We start from the raw sequence: 19,647 nt of genomic DNA, 5'->3' as shown, positions 1-19,647 counted from the left end.
ACACTTTCCTTGCGCTGCGTCCTTGTATTGCACACAACGAGTTGGAGACAAAGTTCGTGATGAGAAACTGAAATCTGAGTGGTGCAACACACACACACACACACACACACACACACACACACACACACACACACACACACACACAAAAATCCAACCCATTCCTATCTTTGGTATACCTTAAGAGTATTTCTGCAGGAGCAGGCGGCTCGCAAGATACGAGCGCCCCAGACGCAAGCACGCCCCTGCTTTGTCAAATGCCCTTTTAGCTCCACCTCTTCTGGGGACCGTCGCGAGCCTGGGAACTCCTCTTACCACTTCAATTAGGAGTTGCCGAGAGCGCGAGAGAGAGGGGAGACGCCGCGTGAGCGCGAGAGGACCAGGCACCGACTTTTGCGCAAGCAAGGACCGTCGGCACGCCGCGCAGGGGGCATGCCATTCGCTTAGGCTAGCGGGGGAAAAGGTCCACGACTGCGGGAGGACAGCGCTCGGCTCACCGCCTTTGCCGAACAGAGACCGGCGCGCTTGGTTAGAGAGGTGCAGCGTTGCGCCGAACGTGATGGGCTCCAGGAGACACCGCGCAAAGGCTGCGGCAGCCTCGCTCCGCACGGGCGGCTGCCTCCCTGCGCTTCTCATCGCCGTTTTGTCCTCTTTGTGCGCTGCGTTCAACTTAGACGTGGAGCGCCCCTCCACATACAGCGGACCCGGAGGCAGCTATTTCGGTTACTCTGTGGACTTTTATGGGACGAATTCGCCAAGGTAACGCTCGCCTGGGTTTCCGTGAGTGTTCGCTGGCAGTAATGAACCCATGTCAAATTTCTACTTTTGTGAAGTCGAGGGACATTTATTTAGAGAAGAAAAGAAGGGAGAAAACTAGTTGCTAAACTCCATTCGCACCGTTACAAATAAAAAACGGTAGCTTTTCTGATGGTTCAGTATAACAGATGTACAACATTATGCAACCTACCGATGTAGAGTAACTTTTTAGCTCATAACTATCAGTGAATTTTTGGGTTAAACATGACACACAATAGCATCAGACAAATCTCTCTCTCTCTCTCTATATATATATATTATCTTAAGGCTCGTGTGTAAATACAAAGTAGACAAGTCTGTTTGAGCCTTGGAAATTTTATTGACTTGAATTAAATTATTCATTCATCTGATTACTCTTGTGTTTATTCTGCTCCTTGAGAACACTGCAAATAAAGACCACAGAGGAATAAAACTGATCTCTGGGGCTTCAGTTCTAGCCCAGCAGGGGATATTTGAGGACCTTGGGACACCACAGAGGTGTCTCCAACTGTTGTTTTGAATCCCAACCTAATATGTGAAGTGCCATATAGATCAAAGTCTGTCTCCACAGCTGGGGAGTAACAGTCTTTTAAAAGGGAGATTTAGTGTTTGTCCAGGATGACCCTAAACAATGTGGTGTGTGGGTGTGTGTGTAGTCCTAAGTACCCTTGTCCTGCTGCTTCACAAAGCCCCTGTTATCATATTATCATGTGCATTGTATGATGCCAGTATTTTATGAAGCCATATTTAGGACATCAGTAAAAGGTGACGTCACTGGCAGGAAAACGGAGACTTACTGATTGAATACTTGAGGAGGGAGTGAAGATTGCTATTATAATTGTCCCTAAATGCAGGTGCTTTAACCAGATAATGTCTCCCAGAGGGAGTGTCTCCATCTCCATGGAGATGGCAGCTACAGGATAATGGATATTTCATTTTTGTTAGTTTTATTTTGAAGGTAGACATAAACAGATTAGAACTCTAATGTGCATAAATTGTTTATCGCATCGATCTCACTTGCGTGCGTAATCTGATTGTGGAAGTGCTTTCCATTTTATTTGTGTTAGGCGGCTCCGTCAGTGGCCTTGTGGTTCGGATGTCCCTGGGCGCTGCTCAGGCTGCTGCAAGTAAGACCCCAAGCGGCTATCAGGGTTTGGCTGCATTAACACACAGCCTCTTTTCTCATTCATCAGTCACACTGACGTCTGAGAGCGAACGCATTAAATAATGTGGCCGAATAGCTCCTTGCGTAAATAACTCGCAAGCTAGCTGTCTGAAAATAAGAACAAGAGCACTCTCTCTGTGTCCTGACTCCACACCTCTTTTATGCTAATTTTGTGACAATTAAAGTGTTTCTGAAAGGTACCGCCTTCACAAGTCATTGTCAGGCCATGGACATGAGACTACTTTTGAGTGGGGGATTTGTAACTTGGTTTTCGACCATACGCCGGTCTCGCCTGGTTCTTGACCCGCGGTGCGTTGGGCTGGAGTGGACTGTTGGCTGTAATCATTAACTTGGATGGGAAATGGACGCCACCGGCCATCTCTGCCTCGGGTGTTTGCTGCCGGCTGTCTGGCCAAATGCAGCTTTGCTGGGGCTTTGCTTTCGGTGGGTCGCCAATGACTAGCTTCCACTGTGCCTTTCTTTCCTGAGTTAGACGCTCACACACTCTCTCTCACCATTTCTGTTGCTCTACCTTCTACTTCCTTCCTCCCTCCCTGCCTGCCTCTTTCTCTTTCTCTCTCTCTCCGCTTCGCTGCACCCACTTTACTTAGTGCTCTTTAAAAAAATTGAGGCATGGGTGTCTCTGTGGACTTGGGGGTGGTTGATTTAGCGCGATTAACCTGCTCTGCTGGGCGGGGGGTGGGGTGTGTGTGACGGGGTCTGCACTGCTGTGTGGTTTTGTGTGTGTCTGCGAGTGTATGAGGTAAATCTCTTCTCGCTCTCCCGCCCTCTGCTAATGTCGTTCTGACTTTAACACCCTTCACCACACACATATTCCAGGCAGCACAGCTCATGCACAACCCTCATGCTCGTGGGCTATGAAGTCATGGTAAGGACAGTAGCTCTCGCTCTGATGACTTCATCTGCATGTTTCACTGGTAGGACGTCACTGTGGATGCAGATGGTCACAAATGGGCACTAGAGGCAAAAAGACGAGTTTAAGGAATGTGTGAGTTGTGCTTTTTTGTTTGTTTTTTTACAGTATTTTGTAGTATTTTGGGCTCTTGGTGGCAGAAATGCAACATTACAGCATTGTTTCCCAACAGCACAAAGAAGAAAAGAGCTGAACTCCAGACCTCCAGCATGTCTGGATCATGTCCACGTTGCCACGTTTCTCATCACTTCGTGCTCTGAGCGCTACTGTTCCAGCGAGGCGGTTCTCTCAGGTGCACCTGCACGGCTGTGCAGAGAAATGTAGAGGTGGTTGTGACGTTGCACTCTTCACATTCTGTCCTGTGCTGTAGTTGTTGGTAGTTTTCAAAAACACTAAGGGTTAGAAAATGATTTCCCAAACTTCCATGGGAAATACTCCATGCAGCCAGCTGGATGGAAGGTAGAATCGGTTCTCATGTGCTCTTGTTCTCTCTCCAAAACTCCCTCCTTGTCATGAATGGGCTCTGAAAGAGTCTTTCAGGTCCGTGAGCCGCATGGTGCTTCTTGGCGCTAATAAAATTTGGGAGTGTGCAGACCACCAGGGGAGCGTGCCTGAGGGCAGGTTTGCCGTACGAGTGGCCTTGTCAGCTTTATAGTTGGAGAAGAAATTTATGGGTTTTGTGCATGGAGCAAGCTGTGCTTTGTTAGAGCAGGGCCTCACCCGGACACTTCGTAATTCGTCCTGGAGAGCTTTCCGATGGATCGCAGATCCCCTCCCCCAATTCACTCACTCTTCAATAGCGTTTTAAGAGACCTGCGGTCACTGATGTCAGATATTTACCCTTTAAGGAGGAAATACTGAATCATTTAGGGTCTGTCCTTTAGGGCTCTCAGAATGGCTTTGTATCCACTAGTTAAAGGCACATAGGAAAAAACGCTCCTCGTGATGTGGAGGAATAGCATATCCTGAGGCCTCTGTCTGTCTGAACAGCTTTTGGTTAAAGACAAGAACTCCTCGGTAGGAAAGAGTTGGAGGTTGTCCTCGGAAAACTGGATTTATTCTTCATGGGGTGGTCACTGTGAAACTGTAAACATTAATTTACACTGGAGTTTGTTCCTGTAGATGAAACCCATTTATTTAGCAGGAAGGACTCACAAAACTGTGCATCCATTAAAGGGCACTGCAGTAGGAATATACATTCTGGAAGGATGTGTAATCTTAAGACGCCTTCCTAGCTTGATCGAGTATGCGAACGTTCATTACGGATTACCCATTAGGCATGCTCCAAGGTGGTTGGGTGATCTTGAGCGCAGAACTTGTTGCATTTTTTAATAATGTCTTACCATGCAGACATTTCTCTGTTCAAGAGGGTTTAAAAGAGGCTGTGCTGCTTGATGTTTTTTGGAGATGGTTTGTGGTTAAGGGACAGGAGAAGGATTGTCTGTGTTCCTGGCCAAATGCAACAAATTTGCATCCGCACTGTGGCCAATCTTGGGGGAGAATGTTACTGAACAAACACGTGTAGGTTCTCACCTACCTCACTACGTTTTATCGCGGAAAGATTTGCGCAAGTCGACTTCGCCAACCCCAGTGTGCTATCGCTGAAGACCTCCCACTGACGGTGATCTCCAGCCCTCTTTCCGCTGTATGACGTCATACTTGTGTATTACATCATGAATATTCCACCTCGGACACACATCGGGGTACTCCCTCTGTGTGTTTGTCCTCCCAAAGTTTACCCTCCTTGAGGCAGAAACTGCTAAACCAATATTGACCTTGGACCTCGAGGTCACTCTGACATGGCTAAACTGGGATGTTTTCCCTCTGTTTGGCTTTAACCTGCCTTCCTTACTGGGACAGATTTCATTTCTTGTTTACCATTACTCTCTGTGAAACTGTTTATTGTCTGCAGTCAGTCCGTCTGGATGAGGGGTGTGTGTGTGTGTGTTGGCTGACGAGCTCTTCTTCACCGAGACTCCCAGCACAGTGATTAGTGCTTTCCACACACTATGGACAATGGAGTCCTTTGTGCAGGGGGGTAGAAGTGGTTACCTGTTTTTTCGGAAGCTAAACCTTTCCAATATTTTTTTTTTTGGTCCCCTTTGTTTGATGGCTGTGCCTCTACCTTAGAACCCCCTGTCCCCGTGGCATCTGGGCGTAGTCTGAAAGGCTGCCCTGTTGTAACACTAGAGCATGCTGTTTTAAAGGTTAACAGCGACAGGCTCTGGCCAGCCACTGAAGTGATAGGGTAACTAGCCTTTGCTGTGGAGGCTGTCTGGTTTTGACTGATTTACCCTGGAAGGGCAGCCTTGTGTAATAAGCCCCTGTCCTCAGGAGCATTCAGAGACGCGTGTGTTTGATCATGGCAGACCAAGCTGCTATTGCGTGCCGGGGACTTTAGGTAGATCTTTATCTTATAGCTGGTCTGCTTTGCCTTTTTAGAGTCCAATGAGCACACTGGCTCACCCAGTCATTAACAATGGGCTCATTTTTGTCAATGAGTCTGTTTTCAGGTTGGCTGCTTTGTTGCCAGCATAGCTGTTGCTGGGGACTTGAACAGTAGATTGTTGTGTCGTTTAGCTGAACGATAGTCCTAAGAGCCTTCCTCTGTTTGTGAGTGTCAGGACCTGAGCTCCATGCTGAGCTAGCTCTTGAAAGGTGTGAACAGCCCAGAGCTGCATCTCGTCTCTGGGATGTCGACTGGCTTCTGCGGAGGTGTGAATTATGGCCGTTTTAAGGGGGCTAAGTCTCAGAACTTGGTGCAAGGAGCTTTAAGGGGTGAAGTCTATATTTACATAGTTGTTGTGGTTACTCCACATGTCCAGCCTTGCCACTAGTGAATACGCATCTCATGCCAGAATTACATGGTTTCCCTTCCAAAAATGCTGCTTTCTTAGAAGTAGTCTAGATTTCCCGTGTCCTCGGGTTAATCTGGCACTGTGTAGTAGCTAAATTATCAGCGTAAGCATTGGCTAACGTGTTGTAAATAACCTGCTCCTGCTGTTGCCTTGTTTCTTACCTCTCCAGGATGCACCTGGCGGCCGGTTCCACATTCCTACCCCGTAGCTTGCTGGCTCCAAAGGGTAGGAGGTGACTTGCTGGGAGGTAATTGGCAGGTTAAGGAGGCCTGCTGCTGACTCCTTTGTGAATCAGCTCTGACACTCAGTCTAAGGCCTGACCCTGCACACCTGGGCCACAAACGCTGGTTTGAACTCCTCCTGCAGCAGTGTGCGTCTCCTCCGGGTGGAAATACTTTAGTGGTTACATTCAGTCCATGAGTGTGCTTTGTTTATCAGATCAACAGAGATGGGTGTGGGTTCAGAGTTAACTGCTGTTCTGAAACAGCACAGCAGGATAGTCTGTGGCCACATCTTTTCTTTGCAGGTTTAAGTCCATTCCGTTGTAGTAGACGACTCACAACAGACTTAAAAGCATCTGGATTGTCCAGCTAAACATTTAGGCCTATGGTCGACTGGCGACATTCCTGTGTAGTAGGAGCCCATTTATTCACTTACTTGCGCATTGATTGTACGTCATAGTTGTAAAAAGAAGCTTCATGACCACACCAGATGCTGGATAATTTTTCTGTGCACCCTGGCCGTGCTTCCGGGAGCCTTTATTCCTGCAGGGCTGCGTCATTTACATTCGTTTCGCCGTAACTGTACTTTCCCCCCCCCCCCCCCCTTCACGGTATAGAAGAGCCATCTGTCTGAGCCGAGCCGAGCCGCTGTCCAATGCCACTTGTCTGCTTTGCTCATCACCGCCGGGGCCCCTCCGGTCCCCAGGCGGCAGCACGAGGGCACGTGTGGTTCAGCTCATCATTGCCTCGTTCCAGTGTAATTACCCAGGAAACATCAGACGCAGAGGCGGTTAATATCGAGACGGGCTGGCACGAGCGGTATTGCTCGCTGTGGCTTTGGGCTCGTGGAGTTCAGAGTTCGATTTCCTGGGTGACTGAGAAGAGCTGCATTAAAGGATCATGCCCGAATAAAGTGTTGCTGTGCTGCGTGAAACGTGAACGTGAAAACAAGGGAAAAAGGCAAGTAACAGGAACATCTAGGACAAGACAAGTTAATTACAAGTGAAGAGACAATCTTGCCCGAGTCTAAAATGACTGACTCACACATCAAATTGCATAGATGGTGAATGATTTAAGAGGTTTGGACACAAGCTCCAGCTAATGGCTAATAATTTACTTAACACAAGACCTTCTCGGGCAATCTGATCTTGCTTTGTTTCGGGTAACGCAGTGAATCTTTTTTCAGGCGTTTCGACGCTCACAGCTTGTGCCGCTCTCTGTCCAGTAGTGGATGCCGGATGGGGCCACGATGCCACTTTATAGTCTCTGTGAAACAGTCCAGTGTGGTTTCTCAGCAGCCATTAAGCAATTATAACAGCATTCAAGTGGCATGGGCTGTACAGCTGGAAGGATAACGGTTAGCTGTAGAAAAGGGGAATAATGTTTCGGGGGGCCAGTAAAAAAAAAAAGGGCACGAGAGATTTGGCATTTGTTTTGCTTCCGCCTCACAGAGCACGGTTAGTACGCTTTGCTACCTCAGCAGCTTTGAATCGAGCCTCACCCCTCCTGGTCATCGTTTGAGGAGGGTTGAAGCACGCTCGTTCACTTTTATCGCCTTAATTTTGGTCTTATTACCAAAGCCACAAATGAGCACATATAACGTTTAGCATTTTAGTGGTTAAAAGCTTAGCAGCCTGACTTTTGCTGGTGGGACTGAGGCTGATAAGCATCTGGGATGCCGTAGAAACTACGATGCTCTGGTGACTGAGGGTCCGAGAGAGGCCGCACCAATGCTAATGTTGTTGTTCTCATTCAGCTCATCAGATAATTACCCGCCCCTTGTCATAATAATATTAAATGCTTAAAGTTGATGGTGTAAAAGGAACCACAAAACCACAAACTGTTGTAACATTTGCTTTGAATATAAAGTGTCCTAGAGACAGAATTCTGTGTGTATTGTGTTCTCTTGCAATTGTTTTCATGGAGCAAATGTTTTTCATCCCAACTTGAAGCTTTTGTCTCTGAAAGAACGGTAGGATTTACTGGAACACAAAGGTTGATGTGCCGTATCCCAGCTCGGATAAATACGAGGCCCTCCAACATGGGCAGAGACAACTGAATTTACATTTTCTGGAACTCGCCAACTAGCCAAGAATAAGCAAGCTTCTTATCACAATGCTAATGTGAGCCCAACGTTTAAGGGTTTAGCTGGGAGAGAAGGTCTCTTGGACTAGACTGATCTTCAGATAAAGACCCATTACATGCTAATTGCTGCTTATTTGCAATTCTTTCAGATCACTATCAAGTGTGTGTGTGTGCGTGCGTGCGATCCTGTGTGTGTTCACCAGAAAATGTCTGTGATGTGGCAGACAGCAATTTATAACGAAACTGATGAAAGCATTTTCCTATTGTTGAGTTTCCTGTTGTTACTTTGATGCAGTTCCAGCGTTGACGGACTCTTCTTTCTCCACTTCCCACCGTCCCAGTGCTGTAAAGAGACTGGGACAAGAACTCCCACACCGTAGTCCCTGCAAATAGCCAGTCATAATCTAAAATATACCTGCCCGAAAGTGTTTAGACCATTCCTCCTCTTGACTTGGGGGAACATGGTGTAAGCATGGGTTCTGCAAGCAGTCAGCCAAAGCAGTTGTGTGTGTGTGTGTGTGTGTGTGTGTGTGTGTGTGTGTGTGTGTGTGTGTGTGTGTGTGTCTCCCTGAGACCTGGAGTGTGAGTGAGGGTGTGCGCTCGTGCTTGCTGATTGTGCAGCTGTGTGATGCTTCTCAGCGTGACCACATAGCGTGTTGGGATGCATGTCTGTGTGTCCACTTGATGCAAATGAATGTAATGTCAACTGTTTTAGAACAGGGGAGATTTGGGTTTATTTTTCAACCGCAGTAAGAAGGATAATACTATGGCTATGGTGGGAATCCATGACTAGGTTTTTTTTTGTTTGTTTTTTTTCCCTGGGAATGACATTACTTCTCAGACTGTGTGCCGCTGCACCTCTGGGATGTTCCCCTGTCCAGCCATATGGCAGAAAAATCGTAATTCTCTCCGCAAGCCGGAAGAGAGCGTTGTTTTGGTTCCCCCTCTATGAAAACAGATGGAGCGCTTGCTCTGTTTTAATTTTTTTCTCTTCAGTCACGGCTTCGTGTCCGTCCAGGAAGGCCTTCAGGAGGCAGCGGCCTTCAAACCTACTAACCCACTGGGATGCTTCTTCGTTTAATGTCCGTCCTGTCATCCCTGCGTCTTTTATTGGTCTTGCATACGAAATTCCACGTGGCCCCTCAAAGACTCTACGTGGAGTTTTGTGGGATATTAGCGCAATTTAGCTAACAACCAATGGAGGCTTCCACTCATCAGTTAGCACCATACCATCTCCAAGCTACAACTGGCCATACTGGTATGGAGCATCGAGTTGAGCTTATTTCAGCTTAAGATAAGGACCATGATGGGAAAACCTGATTTTCCTTTTAAGCGCTTTATCCCCCCCCATAATATTTACCCAGTTTTCCCTTCGTTTGGGCGCAGGTAGCCCAAACTGGCCGTGCTCGTTGGACACTGTGTCTTTTAATGGCTCTGCAATGAACACTGGCTTCCCACTGAGGTCTGTTAGCTGCAGGGCACGCTGAATATGTTCTTTGTGAGGCGACCTTCTGTCATGCATCACCGACGACAGACCAGGGGGCAGGAAAGGGTGGTCTCTTCCTGTAGGATCATACCCCTGGCCCAACACCCCTACCACCCCTCACCCGTGCCTCACCGAATCTGGCTTAACGACAGGAAAGATGATGGGAAGCCCACAGCCGGTGAGGCCTGTCTGTGCCGTGCTCGTCCATGCCGTCTTGGGGGAAGATTAAATGAGCAGGGGTCGTCTGAGTTGCTGCTTAAATTCCTTGTGCAGGTAATGGAGATGCCTCTTATGACCATGTGGCTCGGGTTGACCCGCCGCCTTGTTTGTACGGGACCACTCCTTTTGCTCCAGTGTCTCCCCTAGTACAGCCTCAATTGTTTTTCATTAGAAAGGTTCTTGGTTTATGAAATCATGGCAAAGTTAATAGCGACAAACCCACTTTTTGTGGTGTAGACATGGCGAGAGAGAGAGAGAGAGAGAGAGAGAGAGAGAGAGAGAGAGAGCATGCGCACGTGGCCTCCATGTCTGCCCTCATATATTTGCAGCTGTGTGTGAGGCATTATTAGAAATCATGGTGGGTGTGTGAGAGCGAGACCCTGAGGGAGAAACACAGCTGTTGAAACAGCAGTGTGACTCCACTCTAGCAGTCTTAGTTCTTGTTTTCTCATTTACTACGCGATTAGACTAGTGTGTGTCTCTGTGTCTGTCTGTGTGGGAGAAACTGTCATGTATCACCAACAAACATACCAACAATTGCACAACTGGCAACATTGTCTAACTCTGTGCCAGACATTAGTACAAAAACAGTTCCCAATAGATCATAATTATATAAAACCGAAGGAAATCACAAACGGTACTATCGGTGTCGCCATAATGCTTTGATTTCTTTAAAATCCACCACAACGGAATTTTAGACTTTAAAGACTGTCAGATTCTGATATTTGGAAGTATTTTTTTTATTCCTCTGTGTTTCAGATTATTGTTTTGTAATCACGTGAAATATTCCTTCATGTTGTCCTCATGTTTTGTTTTGTTTTTTCGTTCCTCCAGCAGTGTGAGTGTCATAGTGGGAGCGCCCAAAGGCAACACCAGCCAGTACTCCATCAGAGAAGGAGGAGCAGTTTTCTACTGCCTGTGGAGTCCTCACCAGACACACTGTAACAGTATAGCGTTTGACCAGCAAGGTACGGCCTGTCCAGCCATGGCACACCTACCTGTTACACACACACCTCCAGCCAACAGTTCCTTACAGACCTCCAGTAGATGTTTATATTTACATTTATGGCATTTTGCTGACCCTTTTATCCAGAGCGACTTACAATTATGACTGAGTACAACTTGAGCAATTGAGGGTTAAGGGCCTTGCTCAGGGGCCCAGCACTGGCAACTTGGCAGTGGTGGGGCTTGAACCATCAACCTTACGATTACTAGTCGAGTGCCACATGTTTAACGGTGGAGATTTCTGTGTGTCTAAGGATTATGTTTGTCACTTTTCACCGGTGCTGTCACTGTCTTGGCGTCCTCAGGGGGTACAGTGATGAAGAATGAGCCCTTGTTACTAATTGTTTACCAGGCCTTCACTTCAAGTGGGTTTAGTATTCTGGCTCAGGTTTCCACATCCTCCGCTAAGCAATTCCGGTGTTGATGGACGTCTGCTCCTTGCCTTAAGTGGTCTAGTCGTCTACTTCCTTTAAGGCTAGTGCATGACAACCCACGCCGGTCTGGCTGAGGTAATCCGTCTGAGAGACGGGTGGAAGAGAGTGGTCATGGGTAGAGGATGGACTTTAAGATGAGTGGGTTGGTGCCGGGGGGGGGGTTTCTCACAGACCTGTTGAGTATGGACTGCATGGTGTTGGAGTTTATGAGCAGAGGATCGCAGTTCTGGCGTGGTGAAGGGTGAACATGAATTTCACTCGATTCTTCACGCGAGTGTTTTTCACCGAGACTGCCGACGGGAGCCTGGCCGCTCGTGCTCAGCGTGCGCCCCGAACGGTGGGCACGGCACGAGGGCCCCGCGGCCGAGTTCATCGGTGAAATGTATGCAGCCTGCTGGCTCGTTTCCGGAGGAGTGGGAGCAGCAGAAAAGCCAGCGTGGATTTACCACCTGTAACGCAGACACGACAGCTGTGGGACAGGCCGTCCCAGCGAGACTTTGATCTCTCGCCCCGGCCCAAACGCCATCTCTCTTTTTGTAGTGCTGTGCACATAGGTGTGTTTTACTGGATGCTAGAAACACGGCTTCTCCACTGTCCGAAATGGCCGAAATAGATTTGGAGAAATAGAAAAATGGATCTGCATTTGTTTCATCCAGGTAGAAGGTTTTGTCTACAAGTTGTCTTTCCCTTTCTTAAAGATTAAAAAAAGGCTTGTTATTAGTCAATAAAATGAACCATGTTACACAGAATCAGAAAATGTTTGTGTCTCTTCCACACGATGCTGAGATAATAAGCGCAACGCAATTAACATTTTGTGAAGCGAGACAAAATATTTTTAATCGAAATAAATAGAAAATATACTACAAATATATTTTCAACCACAGAGCTGATGCTTCTTGTGTTGTCCATTGCCGACAGGCTTGACAAACATGACCATAAAACCTTTCAGTCCCAGTACTGGACTTGATATCTTAAAGGGAGTGTGAATTTGAGGGGGTAACACTATAATAACACTATAATAATACATTATTGTTCCCAGCATTTTTCAAATCAAAGTTACGCCCATGGTCACACAGCCAAGCATGTGGCATTGGCATTCTTTAAAATTCAAACCGCAGTGGTTTTTCATGCTTGTAGTGCATCCAGAAGATACAGTGTTCACTGATAAAATGGTTTGAATGAGTGCAATGGGCAGTGACTCTAATTGAAACTGATCCTAGTTATGATTAAATTAGATTTTGGTTTAGCTCACTGGCCCAGACGGAGAGTCTGCCATCTTTTAAAACGCTTCTTGGTGACACCTGATATATTGCGGCGTTGCGTTTCGTCACCGAGGTGAGCTTTTGGTTCAATGACCATTTAGTTAGAGGTCAGTGAGTATTGGCTTCCCCGTGCTGGCTATCTGAAACCACAGAACGGCATTCTGAGAAGTTGGCGTTCTGTAGCAGCAGGACAGGACAGTATGCTGGGACGTATCTATTTCATGTGGTCAGTCAGGTCTGTCTCTCTGGACAAAGCAACAGGAGAGGGGGGAGAGCATTCGGTGAGGCTGTGTCTGCGACATCTGCTCTCGGCCTTTGTGGGGACCTGGTGGTCAGTGAGCACCTCATTGGTTGCCCTGGTGGTCAGTGAGCACCTCATTGGTTGCCCTGGTGGTCAGTGAGCACCTCATTGGTTGCCCTAATTAGGTTACGGTGTTTAGGGGGCTGTGGCTCCCCACTCTCCCAACCTTCAAGCACATCCTCCTTTAATGTGAAAGATGAACAGACAGAGCAGAGTAGGCAGAAGTCTAAAATGACAAGATGGTTACTTACCTCATTCCTGTTTCACATCCTCCCAGCGTGAAGTTAGGGAGGCTGGTGTAACCTCGCTGACCTCAGACTCCTCCGAATAATGTTGACCCTGTTGCCCTTCCCCTCACTTGTAATCTTCCCGAGGAACAGTGGATGTGATGACTGAATTTGTCCATTTGCCTTACACACACACACACACACACACACACACACACACACACACACACACAGAATCTGTATCCTTAGCTAATGGGTCTCCTGTCACACAGAGAAAAAGCAGCAGGTTGTACCCCCCTGTCTGGGCTGCCTACCCTCCCACTACCCCATGAGAGTGGGGCTCGGGCCACGGGTCCTGGCTCACCTTATAGAAAGAGGCCGTAGGAGATTAGTTAGGAAGCCACGTCTAGTCAAAACGGCACTAGATCCCGGCTGAAATCCTGACTGTGGATACATGAAAACCCAATATACCAGACTGCTGTGTGTATGACTGTGTGCACTTCAGGTTTTTAATGCCAAAGCCACACACCGAAGAAGGATTCTTAAATGCGCTGTTTTCTTGTGTGGTGATAACAGAGCCCTGCTCGTGAGAGTGGTGTTACTGAGCTCCAGGTTGACGTAATGACCAGCAAACTGTCACGTTCAACCTGCGAAGAACAGCCTGACCCATGGGCCACTGATTCCTGACGGGCATCTCTGTGTTCAGTTAACAGTTAACAGAGTTATGTTTGCTGTTCAGAAAGGGAATTCTCTCTCATTTCCCATGAATATTTGCCAGCTTCCTGTTAATGGTTGCCAGACAACACTATGTCCAAGTTGTATGCCCTAATGATAATGTGAAAAGTGAGACAATTGTTAGTTTTAACGGTCCATTTCTATTGACCCTGAGAGCCCAGTTGCCTCCAACTTTGGTCGTCCTCTAAGACTTTTCATTGGTAGGCAGAGCACTCCGTATGTACTATGTTAGATGTCACTATATACACTCACTCACGTTATCAGTCATGGAGAATCCAACAGGAGCACGGCTTCTGTTGGATAGTCTGAACGGTGTTGCTTTGGTAGAATGCAAGAGAGGAGGAAGAGAATGAAGAAAGGATCATGAGAGAGAGAGGGAGGGAGGGAGAGAGACTCAGCAGTTACCTTGTGACCAACATATTCCTCAATGTTATTTGAAGACCCTAATTCCCATTGCTTAACTACTTGGGACTCAAATCTCTTGGAGGGGGGTGGAAAGGACGAGTCGACGAAAGCGGACACATCGAGGGAAGAGAAAGGGAATGTAAACAATATGGTGGAAAAATGAGTGGGAGAAGGTGCCTTGGAAAGGGAAGAGGAGGAGGAGGAGGAAATCAGGAGAAGGTGATCAGCAAGGGGAAGCGGGAGGAGTAGCAGAGGAACCTGGACATGGAGAAGGAAGAGCACACGGCTTTCGTATCTGACTGATGGCCTGCCTCTGGGTTCCAGAGTCCCTGTTTTGCTTGAAACTGGACGCCCCCTTCTAGGTTTTTTTCCCCTCCAGTTAGACTAAGACCAGGCTGCTGTCACCTGGTCTACTGTGCAGCAAGCTGAGAAAACCTTTACCCCCCCCGTCCTGCTCTGTCCTGACCTTTTACCCCATCTCACCCCCCCAGTCCCGCTCTGTCCTGACCCTTTAGCCCATCTCACCCCCCCTGTCCCGCTCTGTCCTGACCCTTTAGCCCATCTCACCCCCCCAGTCCTGCTCTGTCCTGACCCTTTACCCCATCGCACCCCCCCAGTCCTGCTCTGTCCTGACCCTTTACCCCATCTCACCCCCCAGTCCCGCTCTGTCCTGACCCTTTATCCCATCTCACCCCCCCAGTCCTGCTCTGTCCTGACCCTTTACCCCATCTCACCCCCGCAGTCCCGCTCTGTCCTGACCCTTTACCCCATCTCACCCCCGCAGTCCCGCTCGGTCCTGACACTTTACCCCATCTCACCCCCCTAGTCCTGCTCTGTCCTGACCTTTTACCCCATCTCACCCCCGCAGTCCCGCTCTGTCCTGACCCTTTACCCCATCTCACCCCCGCAGTCCCGCTCTGTCCTGACCCTTTACCCCATCTCACCCCCGCAGTCCCGCTCGGTCCTGACACTTTACCCCATCTCACCCCCCTAGTCCCGCTCTGTCCTGACCCTTCCCCCAGTCTCTTCACCACACCACACGGTCCTGTTGCATCATGCTTGTAATTATGTTGCAACTGAAAGACATTTCTGTGGCAAAGGCGTCTTGAGAGTGGAATTGTTCTTGCCGTTCTGACCAGCTGACTGCCATTGGGTTACAGTAAGGGTTCACAAGGGGAATGAACACACTGTTTAGGTATGACATCTTTCATGATCCACCAAGTGTATGTTCTAACACTTTGTTTTCAGGGGAGTCTCTCTCCATCCTGTAATCAGAGTCCATAGTGAAGAAAGAAGCACATTAAAGGGTAAAGCACATTAAATTCACACCACCATTTTTTTTAAATGCCTGTTTCATAGGAGATCTGAATATGACCCTCAATGACACTGAAGTCCAAGCTGAATTCAAGTCCCACCAGTGGTTTGGAGCAACTGTGCGTGCACATGGAGACACTGTCTTGGTAAGAGACCATGTTGGAAAACAGGGTCTTTGGATATCAGAAATGTTCTCTAGTCACAAGCAGGACAGTAGTTATTTCCATCCTAACTGTTCTTACAGCACTGGCCAAAAATGTTATCCTGACTAGATTTCCAGACTGCTGCGCCAATACATTTCACAGGATACCCCCCTTGCTCAGCTGGGTGTGGGTGGGTGTGAGTCAGCTGTGGGTGGGTGGGTGTGTCACCATGGAGATGATCTCTAACCTCCACCCCCATAACTGTACCACAGGCTTGTGCCCCTCTCTACTCCTGGAGAACCAAGCAGGATATGCCCGAGGCGGAAGTTACTGGGTCCTGCTATATGTCCGTTAGAAACTTCACCAAGTTTGTGGAGTACGCACCTTGCCGCACAGGTGGGTCACTTGCTATACCGTATCATATCATGTACTGTGATTCCTCAGGGATCTGTTCTACTCTCGTGGTAATTGACGCTGCGGTTGCACTTTGCCGTAACCTGAATGATGCACATCTGTTTCAGAATTCCATGATAGAACTGGCCAAGGCTATTGTCAGGGTGGCTTCAGTGCGGATTTCACAAAGGTCAGTAGATGAGCTTCAGTGCGTTTCTCTGTGTGTATGTGTGTATGTGTTTGTATGTATGTATGTATGTATGTATGTATGTATATATATATATATATAAAAGCAAATCATCGTTTGACTCTGTGCTGTCATACAGGAGGGGAAGGTGGTGCTTGGAGGACCTGGCAGCTATTTCTGGCAAGGTATGTAGCCCTCCGATATAACAGACGTATAGCGAGTGCCATCATACCTGCGCTACAGCTGCCTGCGCTTTAGAGCGGCTCGTGTGAACGCCCTGGTGTCTCCCCAGGTCAGCTGATCTCGGCGGTGAAGGAGGAGATCGTGAGGGCGTACTACCCGGGTTTTTTTCTCACGTCGGTGAAGGGCCAAATTGAGACGAAGCAGAAAAAGCAGATCAACTTCGACGACAACTACATGGGTAAGGGGCCGTCCGGCCAGGTGCTCGCCGCCGGCTGCATGGCTGCTTCTCTGGAGTAACGCGCCAACTGTGTCCCGCACCTTTCAGGTTACTCCGTGGCCGTGGGGGAGTTCAGCGGGGACGATGATGAAGGTAAAACTACACAGCCGCTCAGCTCATTGACCGGCGGGTGGGGGTGTATGCCATGGCTAGTGATGGAGAAAAAAAGCAATACAAATAGCACAAGCTGATCATTTTAAATGCAGCCCAGTTTAGACAACCTCTCAAAGTTCCATAATTATACACACTCCACAACTCCGTTTTGCTTAAACAAATATGAAAACACAACCTGGCCTGCCAGGATTCCCTGAGTTCCTGAGGATCGCATACATTTCCATGTTTCCAGTACTAAATCTCTCTCTGGGTCTCCTACTCTCGCCCCCGTCCCCTCCTGTATGCTGCCTCTCTCTCTCTCAGAGTTTGTGACTGGAGTTCCCAGAGGAGTTCGTCTGCATGGTCAGGTAAGGGTACCTTCAGGTGCGCTGCTAGCAGCAGGTGCAAATGATATCCGATATACGATGTTTTGGTTGGGCACAGTCACCTTTCCAGTCAAGATGTTTTTAGGAAAATACTTGTTTGCATGTTGATGTAAGCTGCATTTTATCGACAGTATCAGTTTCTATTGCCTGTATCAACAAACATTAAGTACTAAAGCAATTTTCATAAAATTCCCTGAATGGAAACATGGCCAGTGTTAATCACTTTTAAAGAAAGGATTTTGGGCTACATTCTGTTATAACAAGCAGATAATTACGTACTAAGATAAAAATATATTTTATTCTTTTCTTATTTTAGGTGTCCATTCTCAATAGCTCCCTGGAAACCTTGAAAAACTTAACCGGAGAGCAGGTAAGTCATAACTGGGCATGTTGGCAGCATACCACAGAGGACTTTTATTTTGTAATTAAGACAGGTCATAACCCATAACCCATAACCCATAAGGCAAGTGAAATGGAAGAGCATTGCATGTGCTTATTTGATAACAGGTAGAATTCCTTGCCCCTTAGGCTAGATTTTCATATCTGCAATGCCAAACATTTGGGTTTGAGGTTCAGATGTTTTACCCTTCTACAATGGAACTTGAATCTGCTAATATGTGCTTGAATTGAATTAGCCTGCATGTACAGTCAGTAGAAAAAGCTGCATTAGGAGTGAAGACTAGCGCTCTGTGCCTTCCCATAACCCCACAGTTCATCACACTGTAGTGCACTGATGATGCAAGTTTCCTTTACAAGTCTGCGTTTAAGTGGGCTGTAGCATCTCATGGGAAGCAGTAAAAGCCTCTCACAGAGGCAGCAGCTTCGTGGCTGGTCTCCCCCAAGGAGGAGCCCGGTTTTGAAAATGGGACTTTTTTGGGTCTTGTTAACGTCGCTGATTGTCTCAGTTGGGGTCGGGGTTGTGGGAATACGGAGAGAGGAATGCAGATCAGGCCCGTGGACACGTAGCGAAGGAGGTGACGATGATGATGATTATGCACTCGGCCTGTTGCTTGCACATTCAGGAAAAGCGCAGGGTCTGTTTGTTTACAAAGGATTTTGAACATGGAGGAGGAAAGTTGTGCGATTTGACATGGCCTCAAACGTTTTTTTCAGATGGGCTCCTACTTTGGCTACGCTGTGTCTGCTACGGACATCAACAACGATGGGTCAGTGAGTTTCACTAATGTGGCACTCTAAGTGAATTTTTGTGTGCCTGTGTCCACATTCGTGACTGTCATTTCTTACCCCACCCGTTCTCGGTTAGCCTGACCGACCTGTTGGTGGGCGCTCCCATGTTCATGGTGCGTGACTCTGACGGTCGGCTGGAGGAACTGGGGCGGGTGTATGTGTACCTGCAGACCGGCCCCCTGGAGCTTGAGCCACAGACCCCTCACCTCACCGGCACGCAGACCTTCGGCCGCTTCGGCAGCTCCATTGCATCGCTGGGAGACCTCAACCAGGACGGCTTCACAGGTGAGGACCAGACCGGGTGACTCGACCACCCCCCCTCGGTCTGGTCCCACTCGGTCCCGCGCGTGTGCCGTGGTTCCTGATTGGCTCGTTTAGCCGTTCTTCTCTGTGGTGTTTTATGTCGCGTCCTCTCCGCACCCACAGACGTGGCTATTGGTAGTCCATTTGGCGGGAAGGAAGAACAGGGCATGGTCTTCATCTACAACGGCTACGCTAAAGGTCTGAGGGAGAAGGCCTCTCAGGTGATCGCTGGCCAGTGGGCATCAGCTGCCCCTCCTGCCCTGCCTGCCAGCTTTGGGTTTGCCCTTCGCGGGGACAAAGACATTGACCACAATGGCTACCCAGGTGAGGACTGCTTAAATCACTTTTTTTTGTATTCAAATAAAGTAGATTCCAGATTCTGGAATCACGATTTTCCCATCGTCACAATGCAGATCTCATCGTGGGAGCCTTCGGAGTTGACAAGGTGGTCCTCTACAGGTGAGTCTCTTGTCTTGTTCCACCCAGCCGATTAGAAGACTGTAACCTCATGCAGATTAGCGCTGACTGCAGCAGGTAAAGTCCTACTGGATCTCCTGAGATGCTCGTGTGCCACTCTCGCAGGTCTCGTCCCATCGTCAACACCAGTGCCACCCTGAGCGTGTACCCGACCATGATCAATCCCGAGGAAAAGGTCTGCACCATCAGCAACGGGAACCAGACCATGCACGTCTCCTGGTACGTCGGATGCTCCTTCTCAAGTTTCCAAATCCGTGACTTCCTCAAACGATGGTGCTGCTTTTGGAAACCGCGACGGTAGCGTTGTTTTTGCTCGAGTAATGTTCTGCAGTTACAGACGTGGGAAACAACAGTTCGGCGGTTCAGTTTGTGTTTAAAACTCAAAGGTTGAAGCCGTGTGATGGGACGGTCTAATTTGTCAGAGGGTGGCTGTGTGTTGGGACGTTATGGCTTTCCGGTCGGTGCTGTGATTGATTTTACCATCACGTGCTGGCTCGGAGCGGCCCGGAGAAGAGCCGGAAGGTACTGAGCAGGCACGGAATGCTCATTTTCCACTTCCACCGCCCGGGTTCGG

General features: G+C 48.3%; 1 protein-coding gene across 2 annotated transcripts in view; it reads left to right on the top strand.

Moving 5' to 3' along the window:
• Positions 1–312: 312 nt before the first annotated feature.
• itga5 (integrin, alpha 5 (fibronectin receptor, alpha polypeptide)) overlaps positions 313–19,647 on the top strand; it is a 35,030-nt gene continuing 15,695 nt past the window's right edge. Inside the window, exons 1-15 of one of the 2 annotated variants that reach the window (XM_035521359.1) lie at positions 313–756; positions 10,595–10,728; positions 15,489–15,589; positions 15,859–15,982; positions 16,108–16,169; positions 16,306–16,351; positions 16,459–16,587; positions 16,675–16,719; positions 17,044–17,087; positions 17,422–17,475; positions 18,219–18,271; positions 18,370–18,578; positions 18,720–18,920; positions 19,010–19,055; positions 19,179–19,292. In XM_035521359.1, the coding sequence (XP_035377252.1) occupies positions 557–756; positions 10,595–10,728; positions 15,489–15,589; positions 15,859–15,982; positions 16,108–16,169; positions 16,306–16,351; positions 16,459–16,587; positions 16,675–16,719; positions 17,044–17,087; positions 17,422–17,475; positions 18,219–18,271; positions 18,370–18,578; positions 18,720–18,920; positions 19,010–19,055; positions 19,179–19,292 (1,562 nt within the window). In that variant the 5' untranslated portion in view covers positions 313–556. The remainder of the gene's footprint in view (positions 757–10,594; positions 10,729–15,488; positions 15,590–15,858; positions 15,983–16,107; positions 16,170–16,305; positions 16,352–16,458; positions 16,588–16,674; positions 16,720–17,043; positions 17,088–17,421; positions 17,476–18,218; positions 18,272–18,369; positions 18,579–18,719; positions 18,921–19,009; positions 19,056–19,178; positions 19,293–19,647) is intronic. The other variant, XM_035521358.1, reaches the window with a different exon arrangement.

This window comes from Electrophorus electricus, chromosome 22 (genome assembly GCF_013358815.1).
Source record: "Electrophorus electricus isolate fEleEle1 chromosome 22, fEleEle1.pri, whole genome shotgun sequence".
NCBI lineage: Eukaryota > Metazoa > Chordata > Actinopteri > Gymnotiformes > Gymnotidae > Electrophorus > Electrophorus electricus.
This window is presented reverse-complemented; position numbering and strand designations above follow the sequence as displayed.